General features: G+C 32.8%; 1 protein-coding gene across 1 annotated transcript in view; it reads left to right on the top strand.

Moving 5' to 3' along the window:
• PKD1L1 (polycystin 1 like 1, transient receptor potential channel interacting) overlaps window positions 1-16384 on the top strand; it is a 146639-nt gene that overhangs the window by 111793 nt on the left and 18462 nt on the right. Inside the window, exons 37-39 of the mRNA XM_051970617.1 lie at window positions 11036-11156; window positions 13768-13827; window positions 15470-15660. Of these exons, the coding sequence (XP_051826577.1) occupies window positions 11036-11156; window positions 13768-13827; window positions 15470-15660 (372 nt within the window). The remainder of the gene's footprint in view (window positions 1-11035; window positions 11157-13767; window positions 13828-15469; window positions 15661-16384) is intronic.

The raw sequence follows: 16384 nt of genomic DNA on the forward strand, positions 1-16384 counted from the left end.
AGATCATTTACTATTCTTAGTACTATTGGAATATGTTGATTATTTGTCTCAAAATGGGGGACCTAGCTACTGGTAAATGAAAAGTATCCAAAATGGCTTGGATCCCAGGAATCTGGGATAGGATAGTAGTTCATATTTATATAGTATTTCCAGACATTCTTATACCAATATTGAAGATGAGAAAAGTGAGATTCAGAGAGTCACATGACTAATGATAGCAAATGAAATATTATATTTGAAGCCAGAAAACCTATGGGGTTACAGTCCTATCTCTTTTAATTACTGTCTATATAACTTCAGTTTTCTTAGTGTATAAGCATTATGATTGTGAGTGTTACTGTGGGAGGTACAGTTGACCAGCTGGTACTCATCAGAACTCTTTCCTTCCCATCCCCTTATCTCTGGAGATTTATTCAGTTACTCATGTTACAGCAAATAGTTGTTTGGTTGTTGTTTTTTTTAAACCTAAGGAGCAATGTAATGATCCCTCAGGTCCATGTAATTGCCTTCCCTGCTACTTATGGAATTTTTGTTAGATAAAAGTTGAAAATATGTTAACAATTGCTCCAAGAGCCCAGTTAGGAAAATTCCTAATGTTTAGGCAGAGATTTAGTTCTCTGCCCTATCTTAAATTTATCTCTAGCTAACCTCTGGCTTCTATATGTTTGAGGCAAAAGTCAAAGGAAATGTTTAGGTTGATTGTTTTTTTTAAAGCAACAACAGTGTGAGTTGTGGGATAGGCAAAATGGGAACAAAAGTTGAAGAATTTGGAGAAAGAGCAGATCTTTTTTGTATTGTCCACAATGATGTGGCCACAACTAGTAGTTTCAATCTAGAATAGCCCACAGGGGGCTGATGGCCCTCCTTGACCTCTCCCTTTTTTTAATAGACTCATAGCTCTCTTTTTGCACACTCTTTCTAGTCTCTCATTTTCTCTTTTTGCCTGTTGCTCCTAGGCCATTGAATTTTTCTGATTCTATTTAAATATAAGCTGTGGAGGTTGACATCAATTATGTCTTCTTTTGCTGTTCTTGAGGACCCCAGTCTTTCCTTTTGGTTTCTCTCACATGAATTGTGTATGTCTTTCAAGAAAAGATATTTAATTAGTTTCCCATGTATGATTCAAGTCTACCTTCTGTCTCAAATCACTATTATCTCTCAAGGCTAAAGGGAGGGAGAGGGAGAAGGAAAGAGAAAAAGAAAAGTGCAAGCATTTATTAAGTACCTACTATGTATCAGACAATAGGCAAAGTACTTTTCATGTCTTGGTTGGATTTCTCTCTGTTCTACAAATCCTTAAATGCCAGTTCATTCTCAAACCTCTATTATATTATTAAAGTGAAGTAATTGGACTGAATAGCCTACAAGATCCCTTCCATGACTAAATACATGATACTAGGTGACAATGCCAGCCTTTGCACTCACTTTTCTTTATGGAAAAGCTAAAACATTTGCTGTTATTCCATGGGTGAAACAATCCAACATTGAATCCAGGATGACTTAATGGATTGATCAACTTTAGCAAGTTTTCAAGCTAACAGAAGCACAAGGACAATAGACTTAGCGATCTATGGAATATTAAAACTGGAAGAGATCTTAGAGATCACCTAGTCTAATCCCCTCATTTAACAGTTGATGAATATAAGGGACAATAAAGTAAAATGACTTTCCCATAATTGCAGAAGTAGGACCGATTTGAACTCGCATATGTGCTCTTTCAATAAATCACAAAACTTCTATTTCTATGAAATTTTTTTAAAAATTATTTTGATAAATTTCTATATGATTAATTTCTGTGGCCATTCTATGGATTTTATATTATACTTGACATTATTCTGAGAAAGGGTTTCTAAATTTAACAAGATTGCTCCAAGAGTATATGATATAAAACAAAGTTAAAAAATATTTGCTGTATGGGTATGCCTCAGAAGGTATAAGTTCTACATACATGATTAGGTATGGGAACGAGAGTACTATTAAGTACAAGATATCCTGGCCTCCTCAGTCAAGTTAGCATTTAGCTGACTTTCATTAATGGAGGTCTTCTTTCTAAATTTTTGATACAAATAATTGTTGCATTTTTTGCAAATTTTATCAGTTAAATAAAATATTTCATCAAATATTTATTTTTAATTCTTCTCTGAGAAATGATATAGCCAAATAATGGCTGATCCCAGTCTACATACTTGTTACTTTTATGACTAGCTAACAACGTGAATTTTCTATATCTTGACTAAATAAGTCCTTTGAGGCTATCAAGTAACTTTGTAAATCAAACTCGCTATTTATAAACATTCCACTAGTGAAATTAACTGTGCAGATCTGGCTCCCCTTTTGCAAAAAAATACTGGCAGTCTCCATCAATGATCAACTTAGCACTTGAGCCCTGGAAGAATGGTTATCTGTAGTCTTCAGGCACCTGGTACCAATAGATGGCGCTAGTGTGTAGATCAAGAGAACAATGTTTTAATTCAAATCTTTGAAAAGAAATTAAAAACAAACTGGAAAGGAGGGAAAAAAAATCCTTTGAAAATGGGCCCTGCTAGTTTATTTTTTATCTCATGTTTCATAAATCAGCATCACTGGACAGATATTTAATCTAAATTGTAACCTTTTGATATTAAAATGAGTAATTTCCCAGCTGAGATAATATTTGTAAAATGTCTAAGGTGCACATATACCTAATGTTCTCAGATTAATGGTGCAGATTCTTGGGCCTCCTTTGAGAGTTGTGGATTGGTATCTGACTTATTTCCCACAGCAACTCCAAGATTTGGCTAGATCTAGTCCTAAACTATTTTAATAGCTCCTTAAGCCCCTAAGGGCCTGCCTTCAGGTAGGAATATTTATATATCAAAAACTTAAACTGAAATGTTTGCATTAGATTTTTTTCTCCCTACAGTATATAATCTCCTTGAAACATCAACATCCATTATTTTATGCAAGTCTTAGCATTGCTTAGCATTCTAGATGAATCTTGTTAATATACTCATGACCAGAATATCCTTTGGTCCTTTAACTTTACTCTTATAATAAATAATTCATAAATTCATTAAGAAAGACAGCCTCATATAAGAGAGGGAGATAGACAGACAGAGGGGGGAGAGGGAGGGAAAAGGAGAGAGAGAGGGAAGGACAGAGAGAGAGGGAGAGAAGAAGAGGGAGAATGCAAGGTAGCCTTAAAGTTTAACAGATCTGAATTCAAGTCTTGACTTCTGATCCATAATGTCTATATGATGTAGGACAAGAAGCAATCTCTCAGTACTCTAGGAAGTAATGTAAAACTAGAATAATAAAATAATAATAATAATAAATAGCTAGTATTTCTATAACAACTATTATTTGCCAACAATTTTTTAAAAGAAAATCTCATTTGATACAACAACCTTTGGAGGTAGTTATTATAATTATCCCCATTTTATAGTTGCAGAAATTGAAATTAAGTGACTTAATAAGATCACACAGTTAGTAAGTTTCTGAGGTTGGATTTGTGCATAGAACATTGGGCCTGGAGTCAAGAAGACTCATCTTCCTGAATTGAAATCCAGCCTCAGATGCTTATAAATTGTATGACCCTGTTTGGATCAGTTTTCTCATCTGTAAAATGGGCTAGAGAAGGAAATGGCAAACCAGTCTGGTATCTCTGCTAAGAAAATCCCAGATAGGGTCACAAAGAGGTGGTCATGACTGAAATGAGTGAATAATAAAACTTCCTTACTTCAAGGCAGGGCTCTATCCACTGTCCCATCTTGTTACCTACTAGGAGATGCAGAACAGGTGTTGATCTGCATTGAAGAAAGGAATTTTCTTCTCTGAGTTTCTTATGCCAGTGAAATCACAGGCCAAATCCCTGTCACTGGTGTCTTTTAGGCCCATGTTGGGAGAGTGTAAAGAACCTGCCAATAACTATTTAAATTTATATAACACTCTAAGGTTTACAAAGAATTTTCCTCATAATATCTATGAGACAGGTTTCTCCTATTTTACAAATATGAAAACTGGGGCTGGAGTAGGGTCAGACACATATCCATGGTTACATTTTTGTGGAGCAACAAAACTGAAATTGGGACCTAAATGTCCTGATGCAGTGACAAATGTTCTTATGCTTACATCATAAATTCCTCCTCCACCCCAGACTGAGACACTAGTTCTGTAATTTTTCACAAATTATTTAATATCTCTAGGCCTCAGTTTCCCCATCAGTAAAATACAGGGGCTTGAACCATAGGATCTCTAAAATTCTATGGTTCTATTCTTTGAAACTAAATTTAAGACATTAAATACACTGCCTGGTTGGGGAAATTGTGGGCCTTAGGCCAAATCTGGGCCTTGCATTAATTTCAGAATTATGTAGGCATGGTAATGGTGATGACTTGAGTTTTTCCATAGAACCCAGAAATATAATGGGCTCTACATTTTAAATATTATTTTTAAAAGATTGTATAATTTTAAAATGTATTACATTCACATCTTATAGCACTTATGTTTCAGTACTATAAAAATAACTCAACCCAATGCCTAATTAACAAGAATAAATTAAAAATAGACAAATTCCCACAAGGAAAGCATCCTGATCTTTACTTCTCCTTGGCAGCACATAGTCCTGATGAGCTTATCAGGAGATCCCAGTCATCTCTAGGACAGTGGCGTCCTAAGCAACAGCCTTCTGTTCTTTGGTCTTTCTTTGTGATGGGTTCTATATTAGTATGTCTCTTTACTTCCTCATCAAAATTTATCTACTTATTTTGGCATGATAATTTACATCTGTGTGAATTTAGTTTATGAAATAAGAATCAAGAAGCATCCTTAGTTTTGCCCATACTCACAAAAAAACATAACAGGTTTGTATCTTATAAGTCCCTTTTACTCCATAGGATAACCACTTTGCAACCAAAGAAGATATAAAAATCAACAACATTTTTCTATATTATTTTATTTGATTAAGCTGTCACCCTATAATTTTCTAAGCAGAAAGTTAAAAATTTTATTCAAAATTTGAAAAGGGGAGATTTTGAACAAAGCATTAAAATCACAAATTCTGGCAATATTTCCCCCAGTTTTTCAGATCTATGACTATTTCTTTCTTACAAAAGTGTAGTAATAGCACATCTTTCTACATGTCACCCCAGAAAAGCTACCCCAATTTAAAATGTAATTTCATCTGCTTAAAATCTTAGCTCACCACCTCCCTCAGCCAATGCATTTGCTGAATCTAATCAACAACATAATTTATTTGAATCACAGGCATGTAGTAAAATAACACTGCTGGAAAAGTAGCAATAGAACATCCTACATCCAAATAAATATTCTTTGTCAAATTAAGGGCAAAAGAGGAGAGAAAGAGCATGGGAGTGAATGACCATAAAAGAATAATAAACTAGATCAATAACTGAATATAGAGGTGTTTTCTGTCACCTTCCTCCTCCAATCTGTGTCACATAAACAGATGCTCTTCTCTCTGCTAAGGGTGAATCCTGTATATTTACCTTTGATGACATCATGGCTTATTTGGCTAATCACCCCCTCAGCTATTTATTGTATCTTTAATCTTCATTTACCAGCTGCTTCTTGCTAAAGTTGAACATGACCTTGTCTCTCCCATCCTTAAAAAATCCCTAACTTGATCTTAGCATTCTCCATTAGCTTTTGGTCTCTATCTCTCTTCTCTTTAATGGCTAATATCCTTGAGGAAACCATCTACATTCAGTATCTGGTGCTCTACTTTCCCTTTAACTCCTAAATTTTATGCAGTCTGGCTTCTGATCTCATCATTCAACTGAAATAATCCTTTCAAAGTTACCAAGGATCTCTTGATTTTCATATATAAGAGACTCTTCTTAGTGCTCATTCGTTTTAGCCTCTGAAATATTTGACCTTCTTTTCCTGGCTACTCTTTCCTCTCTAGGATTTCATTACACTACTCTTCACTGGTTCTCCTCCTACCTGTCTCACAATTCTCAGTTTCTTTTGCTTAATTTTTATCCAGGTAAGAATCAATGGCTATGATTATCTCTCTAAAGGTTTTTCCATGGCACTCTTCTCCCTCTTTATTGTCTCATTTGGTGAGCTAATCAATTCTTATAGATTAATCATTTCCATGCCAATGGTTTTCATATCAATTTATTTAGCTTTAACTTTACTCTTGACCTCTAGTCTCATGTTATCAAATCTCTCTTGGGTATTTTGAACTCAAAGTCCTCTAGACATTTTAAACTCAGCATATCTAAAAGCCAACTCATTATCTACCATCATCAAAGCCTCCCATTTCTAAATTTCTTTCTGAGTAGGGCATTGATATTTTCCCTATGTTCCAAACTTGCATCTTAGGTGTCATGTTCACTTCCTCATTACTCACAATGCCCCATTCAATCCTTTACAAAATTCTGTTACTTCTACCTTCAAAATAGCTCTCATATTTGTACTTTCTCTCCATTTATTCAGCTGGCATTCTGGGTCAGGACCTCATCATCTCGTACCTGGATTACTATAACAAACTGTTAGTTATTTTCCCTCTGTCAGATCTCCTTTCTCTCCAGTTCATTCACTTCCTGGTTGCCAAAGTGATCTATCTAAAGTACATTTCTGAATATGTTACCCTCCCTACTCACTATCCATTATTCAGTAAATTCCATTGACTCATTATTACCTCTAGAATTAAATATATATGGTGGGAGATAGGGGACTAGGCAATGCTTGAACCTCACTCACCTCTAAATTGGTTCAAAGAGGGAAATTACACACTTTTTCTCTCTCTTTTTTCTTTCTCTCTCTCTCTCTCTCTCTCTCTCACATATACACATATGTTCTCTCTCTTTTAATTGATAATAGGATCTATCTTATAGGAAAATTGAGGAGTAAGAAAAAAATAAAGAGGGAGTGATAAGCAGGCAGATAAAAGAAAGCAGTGGTCAGAAGCAAAACAGACTTTAAAGGAGGTACAAGATAAAAGGTAGGAAGATTAAACAAAAGAAAATAGAATGGAGCAAAATGAACAGTAAATAATCAAAACTGTGAATGTAACCAATTTCACTAATGAATATCAGTACAAAAATTTTTAATAAACTATTAGATCAATGGATAAATGACCAACCAAGATTCAAAAAGCAGCAAGTGATATAAAATGGATACTTTTATTGCATGAAATTAAAAGGCTTTTGTCCAAACAAAACTAATGAAACTAAAAAATAGTAAGAAAACAGGAAATTGGGGGAAATTGCAAGTTTCTCTGATCAAAACCTGATTTCTCAATTATATAGAGAACTGAGCTAAATTTATAAAAATAAGAACCACTCCTCGGGTGAGAAACACTCAAAGGATATGAAGAGGCAGTTTGAAGAAAAAGAAATCAAAACTATCAATATTCATATGAAAAAATCATTACTGGTTAGAGAAATTCAAATTTAAACATCTCTGAGATACTACTTCACACAGACAGAAAAGCAAAATGACAAGTGCTAAAGGGGATCAGGAATAATTGGAATACTAATTCATTGTTATTGGAGTTATGGAGAATAATTTGGAAATATACCCCAAGGGCTATAAATATATGCATATCTTTTAACCTACCAATACCACTATGAGGTCTGTAGACCAGAGATATTATAGAAAAAGGAAATTAACTTATTTTTACAAAAAATATTCATAGAAGCTCTTTTTATGGTGGCAAAGAATTGGAAATTGAAAGGATATTCATCAATTGGGGAATGGCTAAGTTGTGGTGTATGATTAATAATGGAATAATAGTCTTCTATTAAAAAATGACAAGAAAATTATTTCCGAAAAACCTTAGAAGACCTATAAGAACTGATGCAAAGTGAAGTAAGAAGAATCAGAAAATTATTGTGCATAATAACAGCAATATTGTAAGGATAATCAACTGTCAAATACTTGACTACTTTGATCATAACAATGACCAAAGATAGTTCCAAAGTATTCAGGAAAAATGATTTCTGCCTCCAGAGAGAGAACTCATGAATTATGAATATAGATTTAAACATACTTTTAGGCTTTATTTTTATTGCCTAATTTTGTCTTCTTTTGCAGTATAACTAATATGGAAATATATTTGGCATGACCTCCCATGTATAATCAAAATCAAACTGCTTGCCTTCTCAAGAAGAAGGGCAGGAAGTGATGGAGGAAAAGAATTTGGAACTTGAAATTTTAAAGCATGATTGTTAAAAATTATTTTACATGTAATTAGAAAATATTGAATAAAATAATTTTTAAAAAATAAATATTACCTTGAAACCTCCATCCATTGTTCAGAGTACTGCTTGGTGGTTGTTCTTTATTCTCAAAGAGGACCAAAATAACATCACTATGTTAGAATCAAGTTACAACATGTCCAACTGTGGCTGATCAGATTAATATGAGCTTAGAATGCTCTATCACACATCAGGCACAAATAGTTCATATAATACTTGGGTGGTGTGTATCTAATTTTGCACATTTTACATTTCTTCTGAGCTACTTTAATTCTGCTTTGCTTATAGAGCACCACACCTTCTCTAATGAGAACATGCTATGCTGTACTGTCCTAAACCAGTATCTTCCATGTCATTCAATCAATTTTAAAGTTCTTTTTTTCTTTTTAGTAAGCTTTTTTATTTTCAAAACATTTGCGTGGATAATTTTTGAACATTAATCCTTGTAAAACCTTGTGTTCCAAATTTCCTGCCTTCCTCCAACCCCCTCCCTTAGATGGCAATTAATCCAATATATGTTAAATATGTTAAAATATATGTTATATTTAACATGTATTGGTCTCCCTGCCATCTAGGAGATGGTGTGGGGGGAAGGAGGGGAAAATTTGGAACAGAAGGTTTTGCAAGGGTCAGTGTTGAAAAATTATCCATGCACATGCTTTGTAAATAAAAGCTTTAGTTAAAAAATGTTAAATCCAATATATGTATACAGATTTATACAATTATCTTGCTGCACAAGAAAAATCAGATCAAAAAGGAAAAAAATTAAGAAAGAAAACAAAATGCAAGCAAACAACAACAAAAAGAGTGAAAATGCTATGTTGTGATCCATATTCAGTTTCATATTCAGTCTCCTCTCTGGGTTCAGATAGCTCTCTTCATCACAAGATCATTGGAGCTGTCCTGAATCATCTCATTGTTGAAAAGAGCCACATGCATCAGAATTAATCATTGTATAGTTTTGTTGTTGCTGTGTACAATAATCTCCTGGTTCTGCTCATTTCACTCAGCATCAGTTCATGTAAATCTCTCCAAGCCTCTCTGTATTCACCCTGTTGATGGTTTCTTACAGAACAATAGTATTCCATAACATTCATATACCATAAATTACTCAGCCATTCCCCAACTGATAGTCATCCATTCAGTTTCTAGTTTCTTGTCACTACAAAAAGGATTGCCACAAACATTCTTCTTGCACATGTATGTCCCTGTCCCTCCTTTAAGATCTCTTTGGGATATAAGTTCAGTAGAAACACATCTGGATCAGAAGGGATAGACAGTATGATAGCCCTTTGGACATAGTTCCAGCAATATTGTAAGGATAATCAACTGTCAAATACTTGACTACTTTGATCATGACAATGACCAAAGATAGTTCCAAAGTATTCAGGAAAAATGATTTCTGCCTCCAGAGAGAGAACTCATGAATTATGAATATAGATTTAAACATACTTTTAGGCTTTATTTTTATTGCCTAATTTTTATTTTTATGGCAATAAAAATTTATATTTTATGGCAATAAAAAATAGTGATTTAGAGCATTTTTTCATATGGCTAGAAGTGGTTTCAATTTTTGCATCTGAAAATTGTGTCTATTCATATCCTTTCACCATTTATCAATTGAAGCATGGCTTGAATTCTTATAAATTTGAATCAATTTTCTATATATTTTAGAAATGATTCCTTTATCAGAACTCTTGAATGTAAATTTTTTTTTCCCCAGTTTATTGTTTCCCTTCTCATCTTCATTGGTTTTGTTTGTACAATTTTTTAAACTTAATATAATCAAAATTATCTATTTTGTGTCCAATAATGAACTCCAGTTTTTCTTTGATCACAAATTCCTTCCTTCTCCACAGATCTCAGAGGTAAACTATATTTTGTTCTCTTAATTTGCTTATACTATCACTCTTTATGTCTAGATCATGAACTCATTTCGACCTTATCTTGGTATAAGGTGTTAGGTGTGGATCAGTGCCTAGTTCCTGCCATTCTAATTTTGATTTTTGTCAAATAATAAGTTCTTATCCACAAAACTGAGGTCTTTGAGTTTGTCAAACACTAGATTACTATGGTCATTGACTTATTTTGTCCTATGAACCTAATCTAGTCCACTGATCGAATTTTAAAGTTCTTAAGAGAAACCATGAGAATGTCTTTGCCCTGTGTGAGTTCTTCTTAAGATATTCTCTTTGACAAGTGTACATTTAACATTTGTTCAGAGTACTACATTCTAAAGCAATTTATGACAAATCTCTTCCTCATGATAGTCCTTCAAATTATTTAAGATAATCGTTTGTGCCCTCTATATCCAGTCTTTGAATGTCACGACCTTCTCCTCACTATTTTAGTGAAATCATTAGAAAGAGAAAGTGAGCAAACTTTCTTGGTGTATTCCCTAAGATATTATTACTACATTTCATGACTTTCTAGGGCTGGAAATTTGTTACATTTCTTTATTCTTACATTTTTCTCCAAATCCTTGACATTTGGATGCTTTGTCTTTGTCTCCTCTCCTTATCTTGTCCTTTTTGTCCATGATTTTAAAAATAATTTTTTAAAAGTTACTTTCACATTTTCATTCATATTGAGTAAGTACTTTGGATAAAAGATGCTATAGAAACCTACTAAATATAAGATATAGCTCATTAGATGGTATAATCCAGATCAAGCTTTTAGAGTTACCTCTGATCTTAATTCAAGCTTTATTCTGATAAACGTCCTTTTTGTGAATGATCAAGACAGAAAAGGAATGTGTTTGTGTGTGTAGGTGATCTTTCATTGTCATAATTATAATTATTGATGCCAAATTATTTTTTTAAAAACAGAAATGCCAGAAACTCTTTCATTGAAGTGAAGAATGCTGATGATTGGTGGAATTGGAGTTTGACAACTTTATTGGATGGCCTATACTGGGATAAACATAGTATTAATATGCCAGAGACTCAGGTAGAAAAGCTCTTCTATGCTTCTTAACTAAGCTACCTCTGAATTTATAATTTTTGATCGTTAGAACTGTTTTAAATTCAGCATACTTATCGAACATGGAAACTATGAAACTAGATTCTTGATAACTTTGTATTACTGTGTCTCTATATCTATAAATCTTTGTTTTCCTACCAATATTTTTGATTTTCCCACTTCATTAACCCTTCTTTCCTTATGAAAATATTTGTATCCATACCCTTTGCAGTATGACTAATACTGTATTAACTTTTGTTATGTGTATGAACAATGTAGATTCAGAAAGTCAGTATTGCATATCTGTCAATAACTTTAAAATGTAGGTCTAGAGGTATTAATTATTATGCTATAGAAAGAGTATTAGACTTGGAATCAGGAAGATGTAGGAACAAAATCTGTTTCTGTCACAAGTCACTTTAACATCTTTGGGTACTGATCTTGCTATCTGTAAAATGGGATGATAACATCCACCTATCAGAGTTAATGATAACTTTAACAATGAATTAATGTATTTTAAGAATTTAAAAAAAGAATTACATAAATGAAAATTATGCTGAATTTGATGATGATGATGATGATAATTATACTATATCTATATATTAGCTCTCCTTTGGCAATCAGTTTCTATCAGTTTCTAGTTTGGGCAGCTAGGTGGCACAGTGGATAGAATGCCAGCCCTGGAGTCAGGAGCCCAAATCAGGCTTCAAATATTAGTGTGACCCTGGGCAAGTCACTTAACCCTGTTTGCCTCAGTTTTCTCATCTATAAAATGAACTAGAGAAGGAAATAGCAAACTATTCCTATATCTTTACAAGAAAATCTCAAATGGAGTCACACAGAGTCAGATATGATAAACAATCAAAAAACAATAAAAAAATAAATAAAAATGTTGCTAGTGCTTCCCTTCATATTTCTTTGCATCTTCTTGGTATTATGCTTTATAATTGCTTATCTATATAGATAATGTATATCTGCATGAAAATGTAAGCTCTCTGTGGAACGAAATTTTTTTGTTCATTTTGTTGTAATTCTAGCACATAATATAGTGCCTTGCACATAGCAGTTACTTAATGCTTACTGGAGTGAATTTAATTTGGTGATAACATTTATTACCTGTATCACACAGTTTTAGCTTGGAATGATATTGTATTCGTTTTGCTCTCTAAGGAATATATTCCTGCATTTGGAGTTGGGAAGAGCTGAATTCAAATTCTTTTTCTGATACTTATTAGATGTGTGACTGGGCAGATTATTTTTATCTTTTGCATCTTAATAGACTCTGACACTTTAAGTCATAGTTGAGTGAAAAATCAACCTTGAATTTTTATATATTTTTGTTAAATTGCTTCATGTATATAAGTTATATGTTCCCAGTAAGATTATAAATTTTTCAGAAGCAGATGCTTTTTTTAAAAAAATACATGATGTCCCCCAAATCTTAGTGCAGCTTTAAGTTTGTCTTTTGCTCTCATATTTTTAGTGGCTACAGGGTTGGAATTATGTGAATATTCATTGACTTGACCAAAACTTATAGTTGGAACAATTCTGTAATGGTTCTTCCACTAATAATTTTAAACCAGGATTCTTTCTGTTTTAAAACAAACTCAACACTCTTTAGATTTTCCTAGTAGTATACATATCAGAACTGATAAATAGTCTTTGTCTCAGCAGAAAATGTTCTGGAATTCATTTCCTTATCAATATGTGAAGCCAGGAAAATTCAAAAATTAAGTATACTCTGGAAATTTCATGCCAACAGCTAATCAGTCAATCATTCATTCAACAGCCATTTGTTAAGTACTTGCAAGTACTTACTGTAGATCTAAGTATAAAGAAGTTTATTTTGGTAGAACTGTTAGGTTGGAGGAAGGAGAGATAGGAAATGGGATAACTGTTTCAGGAGTCCAAATTCTAGGTAATAACAGTTTGAACTATTTCAGCAGCCATGGAGAGGGAAAAAGAGGAGAAAAGTTATAGATATTTCAGAGGAAGAATTGTCAAAACTTCATAACTGAATGTTTATGAAAGGTGAGGGAGAGAGAAGACTTTAAAACAAACCTATTAAATCCAAATAAGATGTTAGATGAGGAAATTAGAAATGGTCTAAGCAATTGTTCCTGCATTTAGAATATGGTCTCAGAAAAACATCATGTAACCTACAAAACGTATAGCGGTTATATTACAGCTATAATGTGGTCATGAGATTTACTTTAGAAACTTCTCTAACTTCTTCTTTAGTAGCACATTTACTTTTGTGTGTTTCCTTAATTTTCACTTCTAATCTCTTCCCCTTTTATAAAAGCATTTTGATGAGCAATTGAAGTCAAAGATGAAAAGGAATCACTTTCAGTTAGTGCACTTTAGAAGATCACTGCCCCTTATCTCACCCCTTTCAAGTTTTATGGGAAAGTTGACATTTTCTTTGGGGTGCTGAGTGAGCCTGATAAAATTCTGACCTGTAATCTAAATATTATACAGAATATCTAATCTCTACAATAGCTTTAAGATCTTCTGATTACTTTTTGGTTATTGCACTACTATTTACTACTGGCAGTCAATTTAATAAACTGAGTGTTTCTTCTGAATTTGTTTTTAGTTTGGACCCCTTGGAGGGAAATGCCATCTGATAGGTACTTCAGTAATTAGACAGCTAAAGGTTAGTCATAATGTTTTATGTGTGGTGAAATGCTAACATTTGTTTCAAAAAAATTAAATTAAGTTAAATTATAATTGTCTAGATGACTCAGTGAAGGATCAACCTTTTGGATAAACAATCTGAGCCCAAACTAAGAGTCTGGCTGAAAAGAAAAGAATGTTTTTGTTAATCAGTCTCTGATACAGTTAACAAATTTGTAGGAGATTGATTACCTTTCTTATCTTTTATGTTATAATTCTACTTGGATTCTTTTAATTTATATTTCTTAAAATGCAGAACAAAGATGGTGGGATGTTAATACTGTATGAAAACTTAGAAATTATTAGATTTTTTGGTTTCAGGACCCCTTTGTAACCTTAAAAATTATGTAAAGCCCTCATTGAGTTTTCTTTAACATAGGTAATATCTATCAACATTTGCAGTATTAGAATTTAAGTCTTATGTTGTTATTATGAATATAATTTTGGCTTTATGGACACCCTGACAGAATCTTGGGTAATCTCAAATCATACTTGGAGAACCATTGGTCTAAAGCATAGAAGACAAGGTGGTCTAGTGGTTAGAATGCCAAATTTGAATTCAGGAAAACCAGAGTTCAAAACTTGACTTTGACAATTACAGGTTATGTGTCTTAGGGCAAATCATTTAACTATTCCAAGCTTTAGTTTTCTTATTGATATGATGGAAAATATCTTTAGAACCAATCTCATAATTGGGCTTGCAACTAAAAATGCTAAAAAAGGAACAAATTAAAAACCCCTAGTCAAACACTAAACTTGAAATTCTAAAAATAAAAGGAGAGATCAATAAAATTGAAAGTAAAAAAACTATTGAATTAATTAATAAAACTAAGAGTTGGTTCTATGAAAAAACCAACAAAATAGACAAACCCTTAGTAAATCTGATTTAAAAAGAACCAATCTCATAGACTGCCATAATGTTCAAATGAGAACATATGTAAAAAGTGTTATATAAATATCAGCTATCTTATCTAACTCTCTATAATTTGTAAGGAAAATGAAATCCAGAAAGAGTAAATCTAATCCTTTAAACAAATTCAGAAAACTAGATTTAAAAATACAAAAAGTTCAGCATTTGCATCTCTCTTTGTAATAAGAGTGTAACTGGTAACCTGTCTGAGGTTGGTCCCAGTTAATATGCTCCTTATTATAGAGTCAAGTGTGCAGCTTTTGGGTAATTACTTTGCAGAATTCTTGGAGAGAACTCCAAGGGCTATTATCATTGCAGTGGCAGAATATTTTCCCCCTGACAAAGCATAGGCAAAGATCATAGACATAGGCATAGAAAAAAGACATACATGATTTATTGATTGAGTATATATAAAAAGAGTCAGAGGCAGAGTTAGAGATATAGACAAATAGATAGATGGTATTGATATAGTCACAGGCATCGATATAGATAAAGATAGTGTATACATGTATGTTCATATAGACATATAATACACAAATATAGGTAAATTTTTTGAGAACCATGATATATGTGGAGAGAAAAATAGGATGTGCTGTTTCATAGTATTTCATATATCTTATGTCAACACTATTTTCAAGCTACAAGATCAAATTTTGGTTCTTAAAAAAAATGCATTGATTTTCTCCTTCTTACTGATTTCTTTCTTTTCAAGTTCACCGGACAATTTACAATTCCTGTTGAATTTTCTTCTCTTGTACATCAGCCTGGGAATCAAGATAATAAAAATGTTCTTCAATCAGACCCAGAAAAACTGAACGTGACCCAGACCAAAAGATGCCTCCATTGTGATCAAGTAGAAAATGAAGATGGCAAATTATCTGTCGTGAATCTGGGCAAAACAAGGTCACCTCTTCTGGGTTAAGGGAAAGAATGTCAGAATTTTATGGGTTCTTGTGTATAGTCCTAATGTATAGAGATGTCCCTAATTTTGGAAACAGTGGCTTAGAGGGGATATACTACTATATTAGGAAGACTTGGGATTGAAATTACCTCTAGTACTTTTAAGTTATGTGATTATATGTACAAATAAGTTGGAGTCTCTGAGTCTCTTTTCCCATTTTTAAAATGAAGATAATAATAATAATCACATGGAACTTACCTTACAGTATTGTAAAGCTCAAAGGAGATATTTTACATGAAAAGAATAGGAAGGAAAAAAAAAAAAAAACATTTATATAGTACTTACTATGTACCAGGCACAGTGTTAAGCTTTTGGCATATATGATCTCATTTGAGAAATTCTCCCCTAACCAGAGAAATAAGTACTAGTATTATCTCCATTTTACAATTAAAGAAATTGAGGCAAGTAGAAGTTAAACAATTTGCTCAGAGTTACATAGTTGGTGTCTGAGGTTAATTTAAACTCAGGTCTTCGTAACTCCAGGCCCAGCACTCTATCCATTGTACTATAAAATAACAGAATGTTATTATAATCATCATCATTATGATTATTAAGTATCTACAAGAATAATAAGGTAAGGCCTTGCTGGAAATGGTCTGAAAATATTCTTTTAAAAATATTTTTATACTTTCCTTGAGATCACTACATTTCAATATATTTCTCTTT

The sequence above is a fragment of the Antechinus flavipes genome, chromosome 1, assembly GCF_016432865.1.
Source record: "Antechinus flavipes isolate AdamAnt ecotype Samford, QLD, Australia chromosome 1, AdamAnt_v2, whole genome shotgun sequence".
Lineage (NCBI taxonomy): Eukaryota > Metazoa > Chordata > Mammalia > Dasyuromorphia > Dasyuridae > Antechinus > Antechinus flavipes.